Source organism: Centroberyx affinis, unplaced genomic scaffold (genome assembly GCF_046629955.1).
Source record: "Centroberyx affinis isolate AG114_WGS23_722 - 3 ecotype Tasmania unplaced genomic scaffold, CSIRO-AGI_Caff_v1 ptg006330l_1, whole genome shotgun sequence".
Lineage (NCBI taxonomy): Eukaryota > Metazoa > Chordata > Actinopteri > Beryciformes > Berycidae > Centroberyx > Centroberyx affinis.
This window is the reverse complement of record NW_027283217.1, coordinates 1-23,804: the sequence shown is the minus strand read 5'-3', so window position 1 is coordinate 23,804 and position 23,804 is coordinate 1. Positions and strand designations below refer to the sequence as shown.

Genomic DNA, 23,804 nt, shown 5'->3' with positions numbered 1-23,804 from the left:
CACTGTCTTGTTAACACATCTGATTAGCACACTAGCTAACGTATCTAGTAGCAGCTAGCGTTAGCATGTTCACATTAACATCAGTGTCTTTGCTGGCTAGTTAGCTAGCTAACAGTTTGTTCAGGTTAACTGAGCTGACTCTTCTCAAGCTACAACTGAGACCGAGACGTGTCGAACAAACTGCATATCCAAAACGGTTTGCAAATTCGAAAAACACAAGCGCATTAACGGACAACATAAATGCAAAAGCCACAACACAAATACAAAAGCCACAACATAACAACGGAAGTGAGCAACAACGGACAATGAAACGGGCCGACTGTTATTGCTGGCGGACTGTTATTGCCTGCACATTGAACAACATTGCTCATTTGTGACAATCACATAGTGATAGTAATCATAGTTAGCTAGCGAACAACGTTTCACTTCTCAAACAGGCAAGAACTTTCCTCTTCCACATATGCAGGCAATAATAGTCCGCCGGCAATAATAGTCGGCCCGTTTCATTGTCAACATCCGTTGTTGCTCACTTCTGTTGTTATGTTGTGGTTTTTGCATTTGTGTTGTGATTTTTGCATTTGTGTTTTCCGTTAATGCGCTTGTGTTTTTCGAATTTGCAAAGCGTTTTGGATATGCAGTTCGTTCGACACGTCTCGGCCACCGTAGACTAGGGCTAAAGACAAGACAGTTTACTGTGTCACAGTAACCTACATTTGGAAACAAATCCACCTTATCATACTATTCACTTTTACTGAGAATGTTATCAGATGTATCTTCACCCACACCACAACACACGTTTCAGGTGTCTCTCGGACCTCCATGATGGCTCCAGATGTGGTTGCCAGGAGATTTGTGATACGACTGCAAAGCCTTTACATTGGTAAAGTTATTCAGATTATACAACATAAAAGGGATAAAGATCAGGGAGGAAGAGGTGATGACGTTACAAACTCTCCAAGCATTCTGCAGCAGGCCTCCATCAGCTCTGTCACATCATTATACATTATGGCACCCGACCAAGTTAAATAAAATGTATTTTGCGAGAGCAGGAGCAGGTAGTGTTGTATGTGGCTGTGGATGGACAGTATACTGGAACAAGGCTCCACTCTCCACAGAGAATATAAAGGGCTACAATCACTTTTCTCTGCTTCTTGAAAAAAGACGCTGCCTGGTTAGTGGTCGGACGACTGGCTTCAGGATGACGGTGAGAACAGTCAGCGTTAATCAGCCATGGATTGATATGCAGTGTCTGTTTGGAACATGGTGGAGCGACAGAGCCGTCCAGGGAAGCTGTCTGGTCCTGGTCCTGGTCCTGCAGGTGGAGACCAGGGCGGGAAACTTAAAGGGGCGGTCAAGTAAGATACGGCCCTCTAGCACAACATGACCATAATATATGTGTGAGGGTTGATCAGGACCAAGGTTATTATCTTTAACGACAACTAACGAAATAACGGAAACTAGGTGTGAAAAAACATTTTCGTTAACTGAAATAAAAATAAAAACGAGCTTTTACAAAAAAACGATAACTGAAACTGTATTGTGTGTTTACAAAGCTAACTAAAATAAACTAAAATTATAGAGAAAATGTCTTTAATTTATTTCATACATAAGCCTAGTATTTTGGGTGGATATGAAATCTATCTTCCAATTTTTTTTTTTTAAATTTCTTTTACCTTTTTGAATCTCACCCCTTACAAATACCCCACATTACAAAAAAGACTAAAACTAACACTGAAACCAATAAAAACTAAACTAAAACTAAGCATTTTCAAAAAGCTAAACTAGCAAACCTGCTTTAAAAACTAATTAAAACTAAGCTGAAATTGAAAACAAGAAGTCAAAACGAAATAAAAATAAAAACTAATGAAAAATGCAAAACTATAATAACCTTGATCAGGACCAGTGACCTGACTGCAGGGTTCACACACCTTTTCACTGATGAAATTCAAAAACTTTTTCATGACTTTTCCAGGACCCCTTTTCAAATTTCCATGACCAAATTAAAAAAGTATCGGTCAGCTAAACTAACTTTAAGTACTAGTTTGTTTTTCACATTAAAATCAAGGATTATATTATTTTATCTCTGTCAAAAAAAAACAGTCAGCAACCAACAACATTTTCTTCCAATAGGACGGTCTGGACTGTTTCGGGGCCAGTCACAGCTTTTTGTGACATTTAACAGTATTCCCAAACTTCAAATAAAATTTCATTTCTTTTCCAAAACTTTTCTCCCTTTTATCATTTTTCATAACTTCTCCAGGCCTGGAAAACCGTACTATTTTGGACCAAAACCCCCCGACCCACCAGAGTTTCCAGACCCTCGCTGTGCTAGATCAGCAGTTCTCAACCTTTTAGGCTTGTGACCCCTTAAAACAAAGTGATGTCTACTCATGACCCCCATCACCGGCTGCATATGCAGAGCGGTTCATCCAAACAATTCAACTGTTCAACCAAAGACTGATTTTTTCCTTTTCTACGATGATCTCATTTGATTAATCTGAAAACTGGTCAGTATTTCACAAGAAAAAAAAGCAAAAATTAGAGAAAAATTTGATAAAAACAGACATGATAATACATTTGTATAGTAGAATTTCTTTTTTTTTCCTACTCCATAAATCATATTGCGACCCCCCAAAATTATCTTGTGACCCCTCTTGTGATGCACTTTACCCATGCATGGCACTTTAAGCTTTTGAGGGAGTGGGTGAGTGAGTGTGTGTGTGTGTGTGTGTAGAAGCACTTTGTCATGACCTTCTTAGGAGTTTTTATATTTTAATACTATTTTGAAATTATAATGATACTTGTTTTAAAGTATTTGTTTTGATGTCTGAATCTGTATTGCTGTGAATCTTGTTTTTAACTTTGGATTGTTGAATCTCCCGTGTGCACAACAAATTTACCCTTGGGTACTAATAAAGAAACCTTGACCTTGACCTTGACCTTGGGGGGGGGGTCCCGACCCTCAGGTTGAGAACCACTGTGCTAGACACTTGCCAATTCCTGCTGGTCACTGATAGAGATCAATACGACTCATAGATTACTTAATGCCCCTTTAACTTCTTTATCCACCGGTCATAGTGGCTGGTAAATAAAAAAATAAATAAAAAACACTTTCACTATGTCAGCCAATAGGAGGTTTGGAACAGAACAGGATCTCCAAATGTTGGTTGGTTTCCTGCCAAAGTGTCTGATGGAGCGGACGAACCTCCCAGCCACAGAACAAATCCACCAGCGTCTGGTTGGTGGTTTTGTGGTTTTCCCACCCTGGGTCTTTTCGGTGTTTTCACAGTCCGTCTCATCCGTGCAAGGCGGAGAAGTCGAAGTCGGCGAAGGCCTGCTGCTGCTCGGGGGAGAGGCTGAAGGGCTTGGCGGGCGGCGACAGGACCGGCTGCAGACGAGTGAACTCGCTGTCGAAGTTGCTGACGTCCACCGACTCCTTGATGGACGGCAGGAACGGCGGCTTCACTTTCTTGGCCAGCAGGGCTTCCCAGTCGATCGTCTGCAGGAGAAACACCCAGCGGAGAGATGAACACGGGAGAAAGGTGAAACTGAATCCCCACCATGTGTGTGACCAAGTCAACTTTGCTCAAGTCCCGAGTCAGTCTCAAGTCAAGTCCCAAGTCTCATGCATATGGATAAGGATAAGGCTCCTCCTGACCACAGCAATATTTTCCATATTTTCCGAATTTTCTATACAATTCCCAAACGTCCAAAACCCAGAGCTGTGACCAAGTCAACTTTGCTCAAGTCCCATGTCAGTCTCAAGTCTTGAGGCACAAGTCTCAAGTCAAGTCTCAGGTCTAAACGTAGATTACCAAGTCAAGTCCATGTCATTAATGTCAAGTCTCAAGTCTAAATGTAGAACAGCAAGTCAAGTCAGAACAAATCAAGAGTCCAGTATCAATTTAATATCTTAAAGAAAACTAAATATCTAGGACTTTTGAATGCAATATGGTTTTAATTGGATAAAAACTTGGTAAGAGCATCATGAGTTTGATTTCTATAATCAGTTTCAACTTCAATAAATTCAATCATTCCATACAAATTCAGAAAACAGAATTTAAATTCAGTCGTCTGCTGGAACAAATCTCATCACTTTCAATCTAAGTCATTTACACAAACACAAGATCTCAAGTCAAGACTTTAGAAACCTTTTCAAGTCATCAGAGTACAAGTCAGAGTCGAGTCCCAAGTCACCAGAACCCAAGTCAAGTCAAGTCTCAAGTCTTCTCTTCATGCAACTCGAGTCCAAGTTATATGACACACACACACACACACACACACACACACACACACACACACACACACACACACACACACACACACACACACACAAAAGACTCTCCCACTCACTACCATCATTTCACTTTACCAATGATCTCATTAACATTATCTGCATCAGGACTATTTGAACTTATTGCCCTTAGCTGTTATCAATGCATTTTGTCATTTTTTTAACCACTGCCCCGATTTTAGCTTTCTCTGCTGGGGCTTAAAGTTACATTTGGATCAAGATGAGTGTATATGATGTTTCCAGAAAGCGAGGGAACCGATCTACCTCGAAGAATTTCTCTCCTTTGACCTCGTTTGCGTCCCTCTCTCCGGCTCCGAGCCTTTTCACCGGGTTCTTCTTCAGCAGCTGCGGAGTGATGACCAAAAGACGTTTACACTGAGTATTCAAGAGCTGAACTGCATGAGAAAACAGTGACTCTGGGTTCCCCACCTAAAAATTCTCTTCCTTCCTGGTTTGTTAATGTTGTTTTTCAGCTCAGAGGAGTTCTAAAGGGGTGAACAGTCTGGTTTCCACTCCTGTTGGGCTGAAAACCATCTAATGCAAGTGAAATTCCAGTAAAATGTCAAGTAATTCAAGTAAAATTCCCATGTAAAATTCCCTGATATTCCCTTACTTCCCCATAAAATTCATCAGATTCCCTTCCTTTCCTTTCCTTTCATTTCCTTTCCTTTGACACCCAAGATGCCAATGCTATTTGGTTTATCCTCATATCTGTTGCATCACCGTTGTACCCATAATCACAATAAAAAAATGCCTTCTTGAGTGTTATTATCGCTGCATCAATACACACAATGCAAAAACACAAGGGGTTATACTTAACAGAACCAATCTGGAACTAAATAAAAAGTAAATATATAATATAGCCGCAAGCAAGACCCTCTATAGAGTACAACAGGTGGTGACATCACCTGGCACAAAGTCCAGCCAATAGGAGAAGGCCAGGTCAGTACCCTACTTTTCACCATTAGGTGTCAGGCTTCACCACAGATTTGGGTTTGGGGTTTAGTTACTCTTTAAAAATCCTTCTCCAACTCGTCTGCTTCTCTTTATCTACATCTCCTCCTTCGTGATTGGTACAGATTTAATAAGGGAAATCAATAAGGGATAATGGCTTTTTCCTGCATTCACCTCATCAGTGGACATCATGAAAAGCGTGAGTGTCCCTAATATTTTGTACATTCCGTGTATACAGTATATAACGTGCAATCTATTCTTCACAATGCACTTCACCTTCTGGATGATGGCGGTGGCGTCTGGGGGAAGAGAGCCTGGATACTGCACATCGTCGTTCACGATGCTGTCGAACACTTCCTCCTCATCCTCACCGGGGAACGGGGACTAGCCGGCAGGATGAAGGATACAGTGTTAGTTATGTAGTTATGTATGAGTTTTGCACTGATGATTGACTTAGGGAATCTAATGAATGCTGATCAATGTGGTAAAAACACTTTTTGGGAGCGTTAAAGCCAGGGTGGAAAACTAACACTACCAAATAAGTTACAAATATTTATTATAGTAGCAGACATAGAAGAAAACGCATTTTAGCCGTAGGCCTTCATCAGTGCCTTCATCAAGTTATAATAAACATTTGTAATTGAGTTGAGTTGAGTTGAATTTGAGTTGAGCGGGCAAGTTCTTTATTCTTTATTCTGGAAAACCAGCACAGCACCCAGCAGCCTGGGGGACTTTGACTGTGGCTGGTTAAAGGATGACACCGACTTTCTTGCCTGTCATTAAAATGAAGGAACCAACAGCTTTAGAGCTGCTACAACTTCTAATTTTCTCACTTTTAGGTTAATGCCATTACATTTTTTGAATTTGTCTTCACAGCAGTTCAAAAGAGCCCTGAAATCACTTCTCCTAACTAACCAATATTTTCCATATGGGCTGCCTATATAAGCTGGGTCCAACCAATATTTTCCTTGTCATAACATTATTTGTGTGTATATTCTTCTTTATCTTTCTTGTCTTATCAAAACTCTAAGCCATATCACATGAGTGTCTCTTAGTCTGTTAATGATAGTGTTTGTGTATACTTGCATGTATTATGAATGAGTATTCTTGGTGTGTGTGTGTGTGTGTGTGTGTGTGTGTGTGTGTGTTATGACTATGACTGATTCTTTATACTTGTGTAATAGATGGGTGTTATGGGATGCATTCAGTCAGGTGTGTTGACTGGTAGTGTAGGTTAACTAGTCTCTGACCTCTCCCACGAGCATCTCGAAGATGAGGACCCCCATCCCCCACCAGTCCACGGCCCGGGTGTAATTATCATCTGTCAGGACTTCAGGGGCCAGAAACTCCGGAGTGCCGCAGAAAGTGGAGGTCCGGTCTCCGTGCCCCATCCCTGCCGAGGGAAAGGAGACGAAACCTCTGCTTCATGTTCACTGACGTTACATGTTCATTCACCTGATGTTTCTTTCACAGATCAACATGAGAGTAGAGTTCAATAGAGTTTATATATGAAGAATCGTAATAGCCTCAGACAAAAAATTGTCAGGTCAAAAAGTGTTCCAGTTGTGCTGATAATTCCCATTTATTGGCTGCTATTCCAACCATTATTTACTTCTTCACTCCTGTTTTAAGACTTTTAAGACAATACAAACGCCTTATTAACTGTACGTGAGAAAGCATTGTTTTACTGTGATTATGTGTATTTTGAAAAGAACCCCCTCTCCAGTATTATCTGCTGTATTATTATTATTATTTTTATTTTATTTTGTTTTATTTGCACACGCATAAAACTGCATAAAATCCAGATAATGAAAAAAAATAAAAGATGTGACAGGAGAGGTCAAGAAGCCACAGGCTTATACAACAGACCTCCCCTCAACTTAAGGAGAAAAACAAACAATAACAAAAAAGGGGGGGGGGGAAAGAAAAAAACTAAGCTAACATAATTTAGAAAAATGCAACAAAAAATAAATGACAACAAGAAGCACACAAACTGAGCAGAAAAATTAACCAATCAGTAGACAACAATCCAATAAAAACAAAGAAATACATGAAAAACAATACGGGGAAAAAGAACAAGTTATATGTATATGTGTATATGTGTATATATATATACACACATCAAAAAATAATTAGACATCATGAATTAAATGTGATGAGATGTGATTTTACCTTCTTTACAAAGTCCAAAGTCTGTGATTTTCACGAATCCGTCCGCATCCATCAGCAGGTTGTCCAACTTCAAATCTCTGTATAAGACACACACACATGGTTGACATGTAGTTATTAGTATTTGGGACCGTCTGCAGCAGTGTGAGGTCACCGGACACGCAGGCACAACTTACCGATAAATGATTTTATTCAGATGCAGGAACTCTAAACCCAGCAGGACACACGCTGAATAGAACCTGCATATGACAACAATAGATTTGGATTAAAATACTGAGTAAGGTGTCGCTCACTGTGCCTTAATTCAGTGATTCTCAACCTTTTTCATATCATGGAGCCCTAATTTAGTCCACATTAGAGCTACAACAGACCCCAATTTGGTGATATTTTGTCTCGAATCCGAATCTGAGAATATTTTTATTGTCAGATATGATTTTGTCCAGAATTCCATGACTATCTGTATTGTAGGTAGAGAGATAACAGAGAAACTATGATCAAAACAGTCATTCTAATACATTCTCTAATTGTGTTAACTTCTTGTAAATGAAATAATGGTGAAGTTTAACAATAGATCAGTTTGCCGGGGACCCCCTGGAACCACCTCAAGGACCCCCGGTGGTCCCCGGACCCCACGTTGAGAACCACTGCCTTAATTGATAGATACGAGGAAATATCCTACCAAAAATTTGAAAGTGCAATTCAAAAATTTCTCCAACCTCCTCAAATTCCTCTAAACTCCCATGGGTGCTTCGAGAGGGAAACATTGCATCTTGCCGCTAAATAAATAAAATCTACAACCGTGGAAATAATATTTAACTACAACACTATTCATAAAGTATTGTTTTAACTATGAGTTTTATGTCATGTGTATTTACTAAACAGTGCATAGAATGTTTCATTAAGCATCTTTTGAATCCAATGAGTTTCTGTACCTACTATTTTTCATCCATGTTGGTATTAACAAGCTTTAGAAAAGAGGTGAAATATTGTGTTGGTTTATATCATTATGTCTCAATGAAATCTCCACATAGCACACATTAGCTTCAGCAGAGGTGGAAAGTAACTAAGTACATTTACTCGAATACTGTACTTAAGTACAAGTTTGAGGTACTTTTATTTTACTTGAGTATTACCATTTTATGCTACTTTATACTTCTACTCCACTACATTTCAGAGGGAAATATTGTACTTTTTACTCCACTACTTTTATTTGATAACTTAAGGTACTAGTTACTTTGCAGATTCAGATTATTAATATAATCAACTAATAAATTGTGATGTATTATTATAGATTACTGTAAGCTACCCAGCAGTATATAAAGTAGTAGAAATCAGCCCCACCTTTTCCAGCTGCAACATTAAAGTGATGCTCACACATTACTGCATCAATAATTATAATTCAATAATATAATATATACTGTATTATTCTGAAATGGGCCATTCTGCATAATGAGTACTTTTACTTTTGTTGCTTTAAGTACATTTTGATGCTAATACTTTTGTACTTTTACTTAAGTAACATTTTGAATGCAGGACTTTTACTTGTAACAGAGTGTTTTTATACTGTGGTATTTCTACTTTTACTTAAGTAAAAGATCTGAGTACTTCTTCCACCACTGAGGATTGGTTAGAAGGTCTGATATCGCTTATTGCAGGTTTAACCGACAGAGGTGATGTGGTGAACCTGGTCTGGGCCTCGGTGAAGACGTTGTTGTGGATGTGGATCATCAGGTCGCCCCCGGGGGAATACTCCATGACGAAGCAGACGTGGTCTCCGGTCTGGAAGCAGCCGTGGAGGTTCACCAGGAAGGGATGCCGGGACGCGTTGATCATCTCGAAGATCCGCTTCTCGCTCATGAGGCTGTGGAGGGAACGCCTTCATTAACACCAAACACTGTGCGTTTTACATTTCACACATTCACACACCTGGCGGCTTCATTGCTATCTTCAAGGCTTCGTTGAATGTCTTAACTAGGCTTGTTACTAGGCTGGTTATGGTAAGTTTTTAATTCATATTGAGGAACTTTTCCCTCCATATGCACTCAGGCGTCTTAGAGCTACAGGTAAACCCATTTTGACTGTTTCAAAGTCTACATTAAAGACAGAAGATGATCAAACATTTGGGCCCTTAAACTAAACTGGATAAGGAAATATGACTAGCAAACTTATGATTAGCAAAGTTACAACTCAAATTTAAATTTCAGAATATATTTTTGTATTCATTTTGCATGTCTTATGCTATTGTAGTATTATTAATTTGCTTGTGGGAAGTCCAGTAGGCTATAATGAACTAAGTGCATTAATGGAGTTGGCAGAGCAAACCTTCCTGTTCTTATAGCTGATATGTTTTTTTTTTATTCTATTTATTTCACAGCATTTTGGAACTTTGTTAAGAAAAGTCAGAGAAAAATATGTTCTTTTTTAATTTATTATTAAGATTGAGTGAAGCTCAAAAATTAAATTCTCATTGAGAGGGTGTGAAGACAAATTCTACCTGATCTGGCAACCCTTTATAGACCACTTCAATAACAATGCGCTCACCCTTCCCACAAACTAGCCTAGTTTAAACACGAGTCACAAAAGCACAATTGACCTATTCGACATCCAATTAAATTTTTCCCACCTTTTTTTTTTTTTTTTTCTTTATTTTCACTTTTCCTCTTTTACTTTTCCTCTTTTACTTCCATTATTTCCTTTTTTATTTTTTCTAATTAATCTTGTCTTTATACATTTTCATGTTGTCTATATTTGAACTGAATTTGCAAAAAAATAAAGTGCAAATTGCAAACTATTTTGCAATACTTCCTCATATGTGTACGATAACTCACCTGTAAAAAAATTATTTGTTTTATCTCTGTTCTCCGTTTTTTCTTTATTTTAATTTTTCATGTTTTCTCTATATCTGCACTGAAAATTATTTTTCCTATTTTCGACTGTATGTCTAACTCTGAAAACCCCTATAAAAAGAGTTGAAAAAAAAAAGATTGAGTGAAGCTCTTCCAGACGTTTCACAGACCTGTCCACTTCATCACGAGTCACAATGTCTCTTTTCTTCAAGGCTTTGATGGCGTAGAGCTTTCCTGTCTTCTTAAACTCTGCTAGAAGAACCTGGACACAGTTCACACAGCCAAAACACTGAGGACAAAAGCAAGAAAAAACATTTCACTGAGTGTCTTGTTAAATCTGTTCAGCTGTTACCTTTCCAAAGTGGCCTCTTCCCAGAACTGAAATGTATCTGAAATCTTCCATCTGCATCCTTGTGACGAGACAAAACAGAGAGAAAAAACAGAAACTGCCATAACTGAATATATCACATGGTGTCTGTGTGTGCTTATGCATTTGTGTGTGTGTGTGTGTGTGTGTGTGTGTGTGTGTGTGTGTGTGTGTGTGTGTGTACTTCAGAGCAGATACTGGTTGATCTCCACTTCCTTCTGTAGTGGTGTTGATAGATGACTATAAAGAGAGACACAGTTTAAAACAGATTACCATTATAATTAGGATTGATTTATCATCCCACACTGCAACATCTCTCCATATCTTCCTTTTCCACTTGTTTCAATATATAATACTGTCACTGTCAGAGGAATCCCTCCTGTCTCCCAAATGTCATTTTTTCAGGAAATGATAAAACCATATGATCCTGAAATCAAAGTTAAAACATGAAAATCACCAAAATTTGACTTGACACTTCAGACATTTTCGCACAACAACAACACTATGCTCCATTTTTGAAAAAAGAAATCCTTTCTACCTTTTATTCTCAGCTCTTATTTCATGTCTTCATCACACATTTTAACTTTTTATGGTCAGAAGAATATTTTGTTCCATTTACTGTCAGACCGCTGTGACTCTCAGACTCTTTACTGTTGGTTGCTTGTAATGTTGGAGACCAAGGAATTTAATCTTATTCTACTGTTGCACTCACTGGAAGTCACTTTGGATAAAAGTATTAGCTAAATGCCTAAGTTAATTAGTTAGTTTATTTTTATTTCTGTGTCATGCCAAACATCTGGCCCATCCCACATGGGATTACAGGACACACCATTTTACAAAACATACATCTTCCAGTAATACATATAAAAGCAAAAAAATAAATTAAATAAATTACCACATTATAAAGTACTACTATATTCGTTCAAATAACATATTTGAAATGATAGGTTTCAAATGAACAATACACTGAAAAGAACTGCTACAGACTTACAGTTTATCTTGATAAAGAGCTTTTTTTCTCATCTCCCAGGCTTTCTCCAGGTAACTAGCTAATCTAAATGTTTCATAAGCAAACAGCCAACTCAATCTTTGTGCATCATCTATATTTACAAAATCAATATCTGTTTTTATCTTACTAAACAAAGTATTGCGCAGTTCCCAGTAAAAAAGGACAATAGAAAACAAAGTGAAACTCATTTTCTATATCAGTCAAACAACACACTGAACAAATCTGCTTGTCTTCTTCCAGACTGACATACCGTCCAGTTTCAACCATAAGTGGTAAAATACCAGAATAAGTGGTAAAATACCAGATATACCCTAAAGTGTAAAATGTAATTACGTGTCACTGATGCCAGGCTCATCATCATGGCGGCTGCATTAGAGGCATTTACCTGTTTTTCTTGCAGTGTAGGCATAGGCGGTGTTTTATGTGCTGTAGAGATGGAGCTGCGATCGCTGTTTCCCTGGTCCAGGCTGGTCGGAGTCGGCTGCTCCTCACTAATGTTGAGTCTGATAACTGGAACATCACTGCAGACAAACAGATATGTGCATCCACATTTCTTAAAGGTGCTATGGGTATAAAATGGGTAAAAATCAATATATCATTGTCAGATTAACAGTGCTACCTTGATATGACTATAAACAAATGAGCTCACGGTGGAGACGATTGGTCACTTCTATCTCACACCAATAGTACTGTTCGTTCTAGTGTTTCTCCACATTAAGACTACATTTCCCATAAACCCCATTGCTTCCTGCTCCCCAAGATCTCTCACAAAGTTGCAAATGGATTTGGCTGAAATTTGGTGGACAGAAAGCCCTTGGGCCAAGGATCAGTTGATTCAAATTTAGTGGTGATCCAGATCTGGGATTTGAGATTTCATGACAATTTTCTTATGGTAGCCATAACTATCATACTGTGATCATGTACTGCTGGGAAGGTCCAACATCTGGGACTTCCATCGGCCGCTAAAAAACAGGCAAACAGCAGCCATGTGCTGTTTTCTTGGAAAATCAAACACAGAAGACAAACAATAAACAAACATAAACAACCATCACAGAGGCTGCAGCTTTGTAAGTTGGAGGATTGTTCAGTTTTGGCAGAGGTTTGTAGAGAATAGAATAGAATAGAATAGAATAGAATAGAATAGAATAGAAAGGCTTTATTATCATTGTACAGAATACAACGAAATTAGGATACTCCTGGTCAGTGCAATTAAAAGACACAGGGACACAAAACAGAAACAAAACAAAACAACCTCAGCAAACAAACATCCACAGCCAACAACACAGGTTCTAAAATAATAAGTAAAATAAATCAATAAATACAATGTACTTGTTGCACTAGAATAAATGTAATTATTGCACTAGTATTAAGCAATTATTGCACTAGAATAAATGTAAGTATTGCACTAGTATGAATGTAATTATTGCACTATTGTGCTCTACCAAGTGCCTTCTAGTGCTTTGATATGTTATGTTATGTCATGTCATGTCATATCATGTCATGTCATATCATGTCACTACCTTGGCAGTGGAGTGGTATGAGGCTCCTTCTCGGGGGGAGGGGGGGTGCTGGCCGGGGGGTCAGGAGGTGTGGAGAGAGACGAGCTGAAGGAGGTGAAGGAGCTGTAGTGAGGCAGGACGCTCATCATCAGGTGACCCCAGGTGGAGAAATTCATGTTCATCTGAGCCGCTCTGAGGAAGTTCTTCCCTGAGGAGCAAGAACACAACACACATTCATCCCTTCCCCTTTGATTGCAATTTTCAGAGTAGTACCAGAGGACATGCTCCTTCCCAGTCATTACTCGGATGCTGTTGCTTTTGCTTCCTTAATTGCTAGATGCCTTATACTTATGAAGTGGAAGCAGGAGGCCTCTCCCACACATGTCCAGTGAACTGGAGAACTTATGAGGTTTTTACACATGGAGAAAATAAAGTGTACGTTGGGTGGCTCTACAGGTAAATTTGATAAGACATGGCAATCATTTCTGACATATATGAAAATGCTAAAACTGTGTACTCTTCCATAACTGATTCTTATTCAAACCAAATTGTAGATTGGCTACAGACAACCGTGAACTTCTGTATTTTGGTATTTTACACTGAATGTATTAAAAAGTGATGTTGTTGAAAAAAAGGAAAATAAAATTGTAAAGAACACAACACACGAATCAACCACCGGTAGACAGACAGAAACTGACAAATTCACACACTGAATTCACACACTGAATCCACATCTCTTTTTATGGCAGGAACACAAACACAAGTGGAACCTCTCGGTCCTACAGGATCTTCTTCTCTTACCTTTCTCTTTCGTGAAGATACATCTCTGCCGTCTCAGTTTCGGCTGCCGCTCCACAACAGTGTCGATGAAGTTAATCTGTAAAGTCCAGACCAGGGGAAATGGATTTATTGTTGTGTTTCTTGGACATTTACATTTGTATTATTGGCCTTCTTTCAGTGTTCCTGCAAATTTTACATTTCAAAATTCGGAATAACAGCTCTCAATAACTGCGTCTGTGTTGACTGAGTCACTAACGATTAGATTGTTGGAGTTGAAAAACACCATCAAAAGCCTCAAAAAGGGCATTAACACACATTAAAAAGCTGAGATAGTGAGATAAAATAAAGGTTCTTTTAATTTGACATGGTGCAAAAAATTTAAAGTGAAGAGTTATCATCAGTGCTCAAAAATCCACACTTTTTCTACAATTTAATTTCTTGACTGGATTTGAAGAGTTTCATCATATTCTGGTCAATATATTGTCTACTGATAGTGACCGGGCAACAAGACTCAAACTAGGTGATATAACACTACAGCTGACGATTATTCCTCCCAGCAACAAATTATCACAGTATGGGAAATGACACTGGGTTTGTGTGTCAGGACTTACCAACAGTTTTTTCCCACTATTTTCCATTTAATTTGAATAATCCCCAAACTTTTCAAGAAATGATATTTAATTAACTTTCCATACTTTTCTTCACTTTCCAGACATCCACAAGAAAACTGGTGCCAGCCCACACATGTTTATCCATTCAAACAATTTTTCTGTTAGGATTATATTATTATATTAATTAGATTATATTATTATATTAACTATCTTTTAAATGTGATTTGAATGCACTTTTCACTTTTCTAATCCTCTTGTCTTTTCTTTAATCTTTCTATTTCACTTGATTTGAACTGCACTAGTTTTACTTTTTAAGTCTTATAGACAGATAGATAGATAGATTAGATAGATAGATAGATAGATAATAGATCGATAGAGTGCTTTATTTATCCCCAAAGGGAAATTACAGTGTTGCAGCAGCAATTCACATAAATGAGGAAAAACACACACAATGAGGTAGGTAAAAAATTCAGAACACGGAATTACAAAATATATATATATATACACAAAAACTACACTACACCTACTATAAACTATACAACTACCTACAACTACTATATACTATACAACTACTATACTACACTACACTACAACTACTATACTAGATAAAAATAAGTAGAATAGAATAAAGTAGAATTTTTAACTGTAAGGAGGCAAGATATTGCTATTAATGTGCAAATTAAATGTAAAAAGTGGATTGTGGATTTTTATCTTGTGGATCTCTTGTCTGTACTTTTGCACTTTTTAATTGTAAATTTTTTACCTTCACTGTATTTTTTATTACTCTGTAAAGCACTTTGAATTGCCTCAGTGTATGAAATGTGCTATACAAATAAAGCAGCCTTGTCTTGCCTTATATACACAAACTCATTTCACTATCAGAGCTTTAGTTCCACTGAAATAGAATCACTTTTCAAAATAAAAGCCTACCAAGCCAATTATAAACTGTAAGGAAACTATCTGTATCTTCATCTGTCATCTTGCACTTTCAAGACTGTCCAGACCTGCGTATAGGAAGCCTGTCTGGGACATGAGGGAGGTGGGGGTGGGGGGAGGTGGTGGGGGTGGTACCTTGGCGTAGAGGAGGCCCTGCGGCTCCAGACACAAACACCGGGCGTGGTTCGGGTTCTCCATGATCTCCTCCAGCCGCAGGAACTTGACCGCACACATCGCCCTCCGCTCTCTCCAGAAGACCCCGACCTCCAGCTCTCGAGACTTTCGGCAGTCCCCCAGCGGGCCGAACAGGTGAGACGATCAACAACAAACAGCAACAGAGCAACATGTGAACACGGAGAGTTACGGAAACAAAATGTGGGCTAGTCGTATGTAGATGGGGACAGTAAATTGTCCAAACTTTGTTGTGCAATTTCCAAACTCTGGCTCAGTTGTAGTATCTGTGAAGTCCTGGTTCAAATGTCCCCTCTCTCTCTCCTCTTAATATTTCCCATCTCTCTCTACTTTCAGCTATCTAACAAATACAAAAATACAAAACAGAGTGATCTGTGCTGTATGCAGGGTTCCCACACTCACAACTCAAAGTCTTTTCAATGACTTCCAATGTCCTGTTATTTGAAATGGATCACCATCAATTCACCATGATTTCTTGACTTGACTTGAGTATAAAATGAGGCCTCTGTGATGTTTAAAACATACCATTTTTGAGTCCTTGGTGTTTTGTTTTTTTTTAAACTGCTGCTATATAAACACAAATATCCATAACAGGGTTTTCTTGTATTGATCCTCGGAGAGCGGTCCAAAGAGCCACATATTTATGGATTTTGGTAATAAAAAATTAAGTACTGTCAAGGCCATCCATTCATCTTCAAAAACTTTGAAGGCCTCATTTTATTTTTCTCAAATCTACAAACTCAACTTTTTTGGAACACTTGCATTGAATATGCGGTCCTGTACTGTGAGTTAGTATGTAATGTCACTATGTGAGGTGTAGACAGGCTCCTGCACCAGTGTCACCAACACAAACTCTTTTATATTTACTGCATAAAGTGATTCTGACTCTGTGCTAAATGAATATCTGCAGGTAGAGGAGAACACCTAGTGGCCACAGGCAGAACTACAATAACAAACCATTGCAGTATTGCTGCTACAAATAACTAATAACTAGAATTTATAACCTCCTCCGCTCCTCCTCTCTCCTCCTCTCCTCCCTCTCCTTGTCTCCTCTCTTTTCATTATCGATTAATCTATCTGGGTTTTTTTTATTAATTATTTAATCATTCACTCTATGAGTATGATGCATATTGTACAGAATTCTTATTTCTCTTATTTCTATATTATTATTATTATTTTTATTCTCATTGTTATATATTGTAGTATAATGCACATATTTTACATATTTCTTACTTTCGTATTTCTATTTTTCTTATAATTTCTTATAATTTCTCTACGCTTGTATATATTCACTTCTACAGTGTGAGCAGCTGCAATGTAACCCAATTTCCCCTCGGGGATCAATAAAGTATTTCTGATTTCTGATTTCTGATTTCTGAAAATGTCAAAAATGTGACAAATGCCCATCACAAGTCAAGCCCAAAGTGATTCTTCAAATGTCTTCCTCAGTCTGACCAGCAGCCAAAAAACCCCCCAAAAGTATTCATTTTATAATAAGATGAAATGGAAAAAAGCAGCAAATCTTTGTATCTGTGAAGCTGTAACAGCAAATGTTTGGTATTTTTACTTGATAAATGACTAAAATGATTATCGCAATTATCGATTAATTTCTCTCGACAAATCGTTTCAGCACTAAATTACATGAATCTAAAATCTTTCTATTTTGTAATTGAATGGCTTCCGTTAACAATATTCGGTAGTCCTGCCAGCAGTCATTTAGGAGCTAATTTCTGAATAAAACTCTTCATACTGTATGTAAAGTGACCTTGTCCTCTGTGTCTGCTGCTCCATGTGTGTCGGCACACTGTGTGACTACAGGCTGCAAGCTGCTGATAGTGTGTGTCTCTGCACCAATGTCACAAAGGCACATTCCTGTACATTAATCATACTTGGAGAATGTAAGTGACTGCAGAACCTGAACAAGAAAAACAGAACAGACAAATCTGTGATGGCCATGAACTAACCACTCAAATCCACTAGGGCTGCAACTAACGATTATTTTCATTGTCGATTAATCTGTCGATTATTTTCTCCATTAATCGATTAATTGTTTGGTCTATAAAATGTCAGAAAATGGTGAAAAATGTGGATCAGTGTTTCCCAAAGCCCAAGATGACGTCCTCAAATGTCTTGTTTTGTCCACAACCCAAAGATATTCAGTTTACTGTCATAGAGGAGGAAAGAAACCAGAAAATATTCACATTTAAGAAGCTGGAATCAGAGAATTTTGACTTATTTTTCTTAAAAAAATTACTCAAACCGATTAATCGATTATCAAAATAGTTGGCGATTAATTTAATAGTTAACAACTAATTGATTAATTGATTAATTGTTGCAGCTCTAAAATCCACCATTTTCCACCATTGATATAAAACTACAAAAACATAAAAATTGTGTGTATTTTTTGGGGGGCATTTATTGTTCAATAGGGTATATAGCATATACTGTATGATGTGGAGAATTAGCCAACGCTCTGAGGTGAACTGACCCGCTCCAGCTGGAGGCAGAAAGTCTGATCCCAGGCCAGTTTGCCGGCGGGTCTCCAGCGCGTCCGGCCCACCGCTCTGTTGTCCAGCCGCAGCACGGCGCCCACCTCCGCTGTGGAGCAGAGAGCAACAGGTCAGCCTGCATGGGACGTCCTGTAACCTCAAGACCACAGGCTCCACCCCGGCTACAGCCAGGGGGTCCTGTCACATTCAGATTCAGATTCAGATTCAGATTCAGATTCAGAAAAAGCTTTACTGGCAGGAATCAAGTAGTATTGAGTGTTGCCAATGCATATCACAATAGTATAGGAAGAAATATAATACAGGTACAATATAGATGAATATAGGAATTATAGACAATATATGAATTCAAAATGAAAATTAAAAATATAGGAATTCCTTATTATAAAACCTCTATTTTAAAAATTGTTCATATGATCCATATGATTCTAAACCATGCTATGGACAATACTCATAGATAATTTCACTAATTATCATCCCTGAGATTATAACACAATGAAACATACTGGGTAACACTTTACAATAAGGGTCACTAAGTTAAGGGTTAGTTAACTGTTAATTAAGGGTTAGTTAATGCTAACCCTTAATTAACAGTTAACTAATGTGTAATTTACTAATGGTGTTCATGTTAACTAAGGCATTAATTTACACATTATTTAATGGTTTATAAAGATGACTATTAAATAATGTATAAATGAATACCTTAGTTAACATGAACACCATTAGTAAATGATTACCAGACACATTAGTTAACTGTTAATTAAGGGTTAGTTAATGCTTATTAAGCATTAACTAACCCTTAACTTAGTGACCCTTACTGTAAAGTGTTACCACATACTGTATCTGCCAGCAAGTATGATTGTTTTCTCCTCCTCCCCAAGAGCCACTGGGAGTTTGAGTGAGTTTGGGAATAGAAATTAGGAAATGCACTTTAAAATTTTGGGAGGTATATTTTTCGTATATTTTCTTGTGTCCTATCAAAGTGTGAGACTGAATCTCTTCCTGCTGAGTTGCTACAGATAAAAGCGTCAGCTAAATATAATTTAGGCCATTTTATACATTTTTAGCATGATTCGCCCCAGTGGGAATAAAAAGCTCCTAACCTTGGCAGTGTTAATGTCAGGCTGCACCCAGCGAGCCATGCAGGACCGCTGCATAACCACAAGTCCCTCAGTAGAGTCTCAGTAGAGTCTCTCAGTACAGTCTGTCAGTAGAGTCTCAGTAGAGTCTCAGTAGAGTCTCTCAGTACAGTCTGTCAGTAGTCTCCCAGTAGAGTCTACTTCTCAGTAGTCTCTCAGTAGAGTATCAGTAGAGTCTCTCAGTACAGTCTGTCAGTAGTCTCCCAGTAGAGTCTACTTCTCAGTAGTCTCTCAGTAGAGTATCAGTAGAGTCTCTCAGTACAGTCTGTCAGTAGTCTCCCAGTAGAGTCTACTTCTCAGTAGTCTCTCAGTAGAGTATCAGTAGAGTCTCTCTTGTTTTTTTTGTTTTTTTTAATTGGTTTGTTTGCAGCAGCAAATAGTAACAGGATTCAGTTGGGGAAAAAAGACAAAAAAAAAAAAGCAATAGAAACAGTCAAAATAATAATAATGTTAGTCTTTTTTCCCCAACTGAATCCTGTTACTATTTGCTGCTGCAAACAAACCAATTTCCCCTACAGGGATCAATAAAGTTTCATCTTATTGGAAAGGAGATATTGATTAAAGTGTGAGCGAAAAGGTAAAGTGCTACAGTGTGAAGTGTGTGAACAGCTGACTGACCAGCAGAGCAGGGAGTCCTGTCTGTGTGAGCGGCTGAAGCCTCGGTCCGGCTGCCTGGCTCTGGCTCTGGGTCTGGGTCTGGGTCTGCCTCAGGTCTCAGGAGATCCTCACAGCCGAGGAGCCGCACTTCAAGTTTGCCTGGGAAAAAATATTGCATCGCTGAACACTGGAGACAATGAAAAACATTTGATTTAAAGCAAAAAAAGTTTCATTCCAAAAGGAGGAATCTGCTCTACAGCTTCTCTGACACAGATGAAAGTTAAATTCACAAGTGAATATTACTCAAGTTGTAAGTTATCTTGAGCACTTTTCTTACTAAATAGTCACATCCAAGAGGATGTAACTGTGTTTTCTAAATGTAGAGAAGGGTTGGGATCAAATCATGATCAAACTCATCAAATCCAATTCAACGAAGGAATTGGAATTGGAATTTGAAAAAACCCTACAGGAAACAGAATTGGAATTTCAGGAAGTTCAAATTAGCTCAGTGAAATTCTATGAAATTCCATGGTTTTTTTTTGCCTCTTCTTACCACATATCCGAGATTACACACAGTGTTATAGATTATCAATACTGAATATCATAAAATGTTAAAGGAACCTTTCAGCTGGTATTTGATGCAGAACATGTAATGGTAATCTGTACATTATGACTGAATGTTGTCGTTTATTTGATTCACAATGTTTTGATTTATAATGTTTAGAGTCGAGACAAACTCTCTTAGAAGTGGAATTTCATGGAATTCAGTTCTGTTTCCTGTCGTTCCGATTCAATTCACATTCTGTTTCCTCACAGCTGGGAGACTTTCACACTGCAGGAGCTCAGCTGGAGTTTAACATGACTTCTCACCTCAGTTCATGAGTGGCCCCGGTGTTGAGTAATGAACATCAGCTAGCATTTGTTCAGAGGTGGGATGTAACAAAGTAAAAATACTTTCAAGTATCTGTACTTTACTCAAGTTTTTCTTTCACTGAAGACTTTTTACTTTTACTCACTACATTTCAAAAGAAAAATCTGTACTTTCTACTCACTACATTTTCAAAACAGACTCATTACTCTCGGGAAATCATCAACTGATTTTCTATTTTTTCTATATTTTTATTTTCAGCATCAGACGGCTTCCATCCCAGAAGCAGCTGATCAAGAGCCAGATGTGACTGGCTGCTTGTTCAGCAAAGCGACACCAAAAATTAGGGAAAGAGACAGAGAGAGAGAAGCAACAAGAGAGAGAGAATTAACGTTCGTGAATTCAGCTGCTAGAATTAATGTCAGTGATCTGGGATTCAGAGGAACGCTCAACAGAAAACCAGTTTAGAACATTAGAAATTAATTTTTTAGAGAACGACTTTTACTTTTGTCCTTTAAGTAAATTTAAGCCCACATACTTTCATACTTTGACTTGAGTAAAGGATTTGAAACGGTACTTCAACTTCTACCAGAGTATATTTTTAAATGAGTATTTGCACTTTTACTTGGGTAGGGAATTTGTGTACTTCTGCCACCTCTGCATCTGTTGACTAGAAAGCACATGAATCTTTACAGCATGAGACCTTTCATTCGTCAGCAGCGTGATTAAATCTCCCAGAGGCCGGAGCAGAGAGCCCGAGCCTCTGATCTGACGTCAGCTGGAGCCGCTCCACTCAACACTGAGCTGCATCTCACATCCATGGAAGCTTCAGCTAACAGAAAATGTGTCTGTATGTCTAAGTCACCTGTCTTCCTCACTCTGTCCATCGTTCACTGTCGGCAGACCGACTCCAGGATTTGTCTCCCGGTTACATCATCAACGGTCTTCTGTCTCTTTTTCTCCTCATACAGGCAGAGACGGGCTTATGTTGGTGAATCTAAAACTGAACTGTCCAAAACCAAGAGATTACATGATCTGATTCTGTCCTGCCAGTTTGGTAAATCAGGTTTTAGTAGCTACGACCGGGCGTCCGTGACACGACAGGGAAGAGCTGCACAGTTAACTGAAAAAAAAAAACACTGAAATAGCAGCAGAATTGACAACTACAATTTTCAACTTGCAATTTTTTTTTCTGAGAGGGAAAAGTGGTTTAGAAAGCTGCTGCTGTGCCAAATCCCTGACCTACAAATCATGTTGAATATAGCAGAAAATCTTTATTCCCTTTATTCAAACTGAGCAAATTAGCACCCCCCACTGTCACCCCCCACTGTCACACACACACACACACACACACACTTTTTAAAATCATTTCAAGTGCTTAAAAATAAATTATGCAGAGAAAAAAAAATAAGAACAAAAAGATCACCATTCATATTGCAACTGTCTTCTGTAGTGCGGAAGAAAACTAACTAACCCTTAATTAACAGTTAACTAATGTGTCTGGTAATCATTTACTAATGGTCATGTTAACTAAGGTATTAATTTATACATTATTTAATAGTCATCTTTATAAACTATTAAATAATGTATAAATTAATACCTTAGTTAACATGAACACTATTAATAAATTACACATTAGTTAACTGTTAAGTAAGGGTTAGTTAATGCTTATTAAGCATTAACTAACCCTTAACTTAGTGACCCTTATTGTAAAGTGGTACCATGTAATAATTTTGACTTTAATCTCATAATTCTGATTTTAATCTCAGAATCTCTCTGATTTTATTTTTAGAATTCTGAGATTAATCTCAGCACTCAAATACATTTTTCACATGTGGCCCTAATCCTCTTCCACACAGCTGCAATATTTGGCAAAAAAAAAAAAGAATCCCGATATCATTCAATTCATATCAATCTCATTCATATCAATATCATAGTGATTATGATGGTACCAGTTAAGGAGGCGGGCCTGATGGAGAAGACGGAGGGGGAGGGGGAGGGGGAGGGGGAGGGGGGGGTTTCAGGAGGAGGAGGAGGAGGGGGGTGTCCCGGTGACTGTGGAGGGTCCTGGGTGTTTTCCTGCAGGCATTTCTCCTGCGACAGCCGCAGCAGATCCAGCTTCTGGGACGACTCCTGGACCCGGGACTGAGCCTGGAGAGACAGACCGTCTGTTAAGGATCAGATTCCTCATGTCAAACCTCCAGACTTTTTTCCAGACCATAATGTCTTTCCCCCTAGTATTACTCAGTGGATTAATGAGGTAAATTCATGTGCTCCTTTGGGGAGAAAATAACCTATGCCATGAGAGGTAGCCCACAGCTGCTCCATAAGACTTGGGATCCATGGATGACTTACATGGAATCTAATTAATTTACTAACTATTTTACATTTTTTTTTATTTTTCTATCTCTGTATATATACTTTCTGGGGTGGGAGTGATGCTGGAGGACCTGTCGCTGTGTGGGAGGGAGAAGTGGTGTGTATGTACAGTATGTGATAAATGTAAGATGTAATATATCTTATTATGGTGCTGGTTTTATGTTTTGTTATGTTTTGTTATACTGTGAATGAAATGAATAAACAGAATTAAAAAAACAAAAAAACAACTGACAGACCATAATGTCTTGAAGATTTTAGTTGGTGTTCAATAAGGTTAGAGCGATATACTGGGGTGATATTGGGCTTTTATTAAATATCGGATATTGATTAGTCAAGTCTGATATGATGGAGGCTCCTCCTGACCACAGCAATATTTTCCATATTTTCCAAATTTTCTATACAACGCCCAAACGTCCAAAACCCAGAGCTGTGACCAAGTCAACTTTTCTTGAGGCACAAGTCTCAAGTCAAGTCCCAAGTCTAAATGTAGATTACCAAATCGAGTCCATGTCATTAATATCAAGTCTCAAGTCTAAATGTAGAACAGCAAGTCAAGTCAGAACAAATCCAGAGTCCAGTATCAATTTAATATCTTAAAGAAAACAAAATATCTAGGACTTTTCAATGCAATATGGTTTTAATAGGATAAAAACTTGG

The 23,804-nt window shown here is 38.2% G+C and overlaps 1 protein-coding gene across 1 annotated transcript; it reads right to left on the bottom strand.

The window, feature by feature from the left end:
• Positions 1-3,295: 3,295 nt before the first annotated feature.
• On the bottom strand, positions 3,296-22,936 carry LOC139638393 (serine/threonine-protein kinase N2-like; the record flags this gene model as incomplete). Its single annotated transcript, XM_071512521.1, has 17 exons — positions 3,296-3,499; positions 4,559-4,639; positions 5,525-5,632; positions 6,499-6,641; positions 7,421-7,497; positions 7,594-7,656; positions 9,102-9,278; positions 10,434-10,525; positions 10,616-10,673; positions 10,815-10,870; positions 12,007-12,160; positions 13,160-13,346; positions 13,940-14,015; positions 15,601-15,744; positions 18,146-18,255; positions 19,931-20,059; positions 22,721-22,936. Coding segments are annotated over 17 exons (2,075 nt in total), but the record flags the coding sequence as incomplete, so codon positions are not given.
• Between the last annotated feature and the right edge of the window lie 868 nt (positions 22,937-23,804).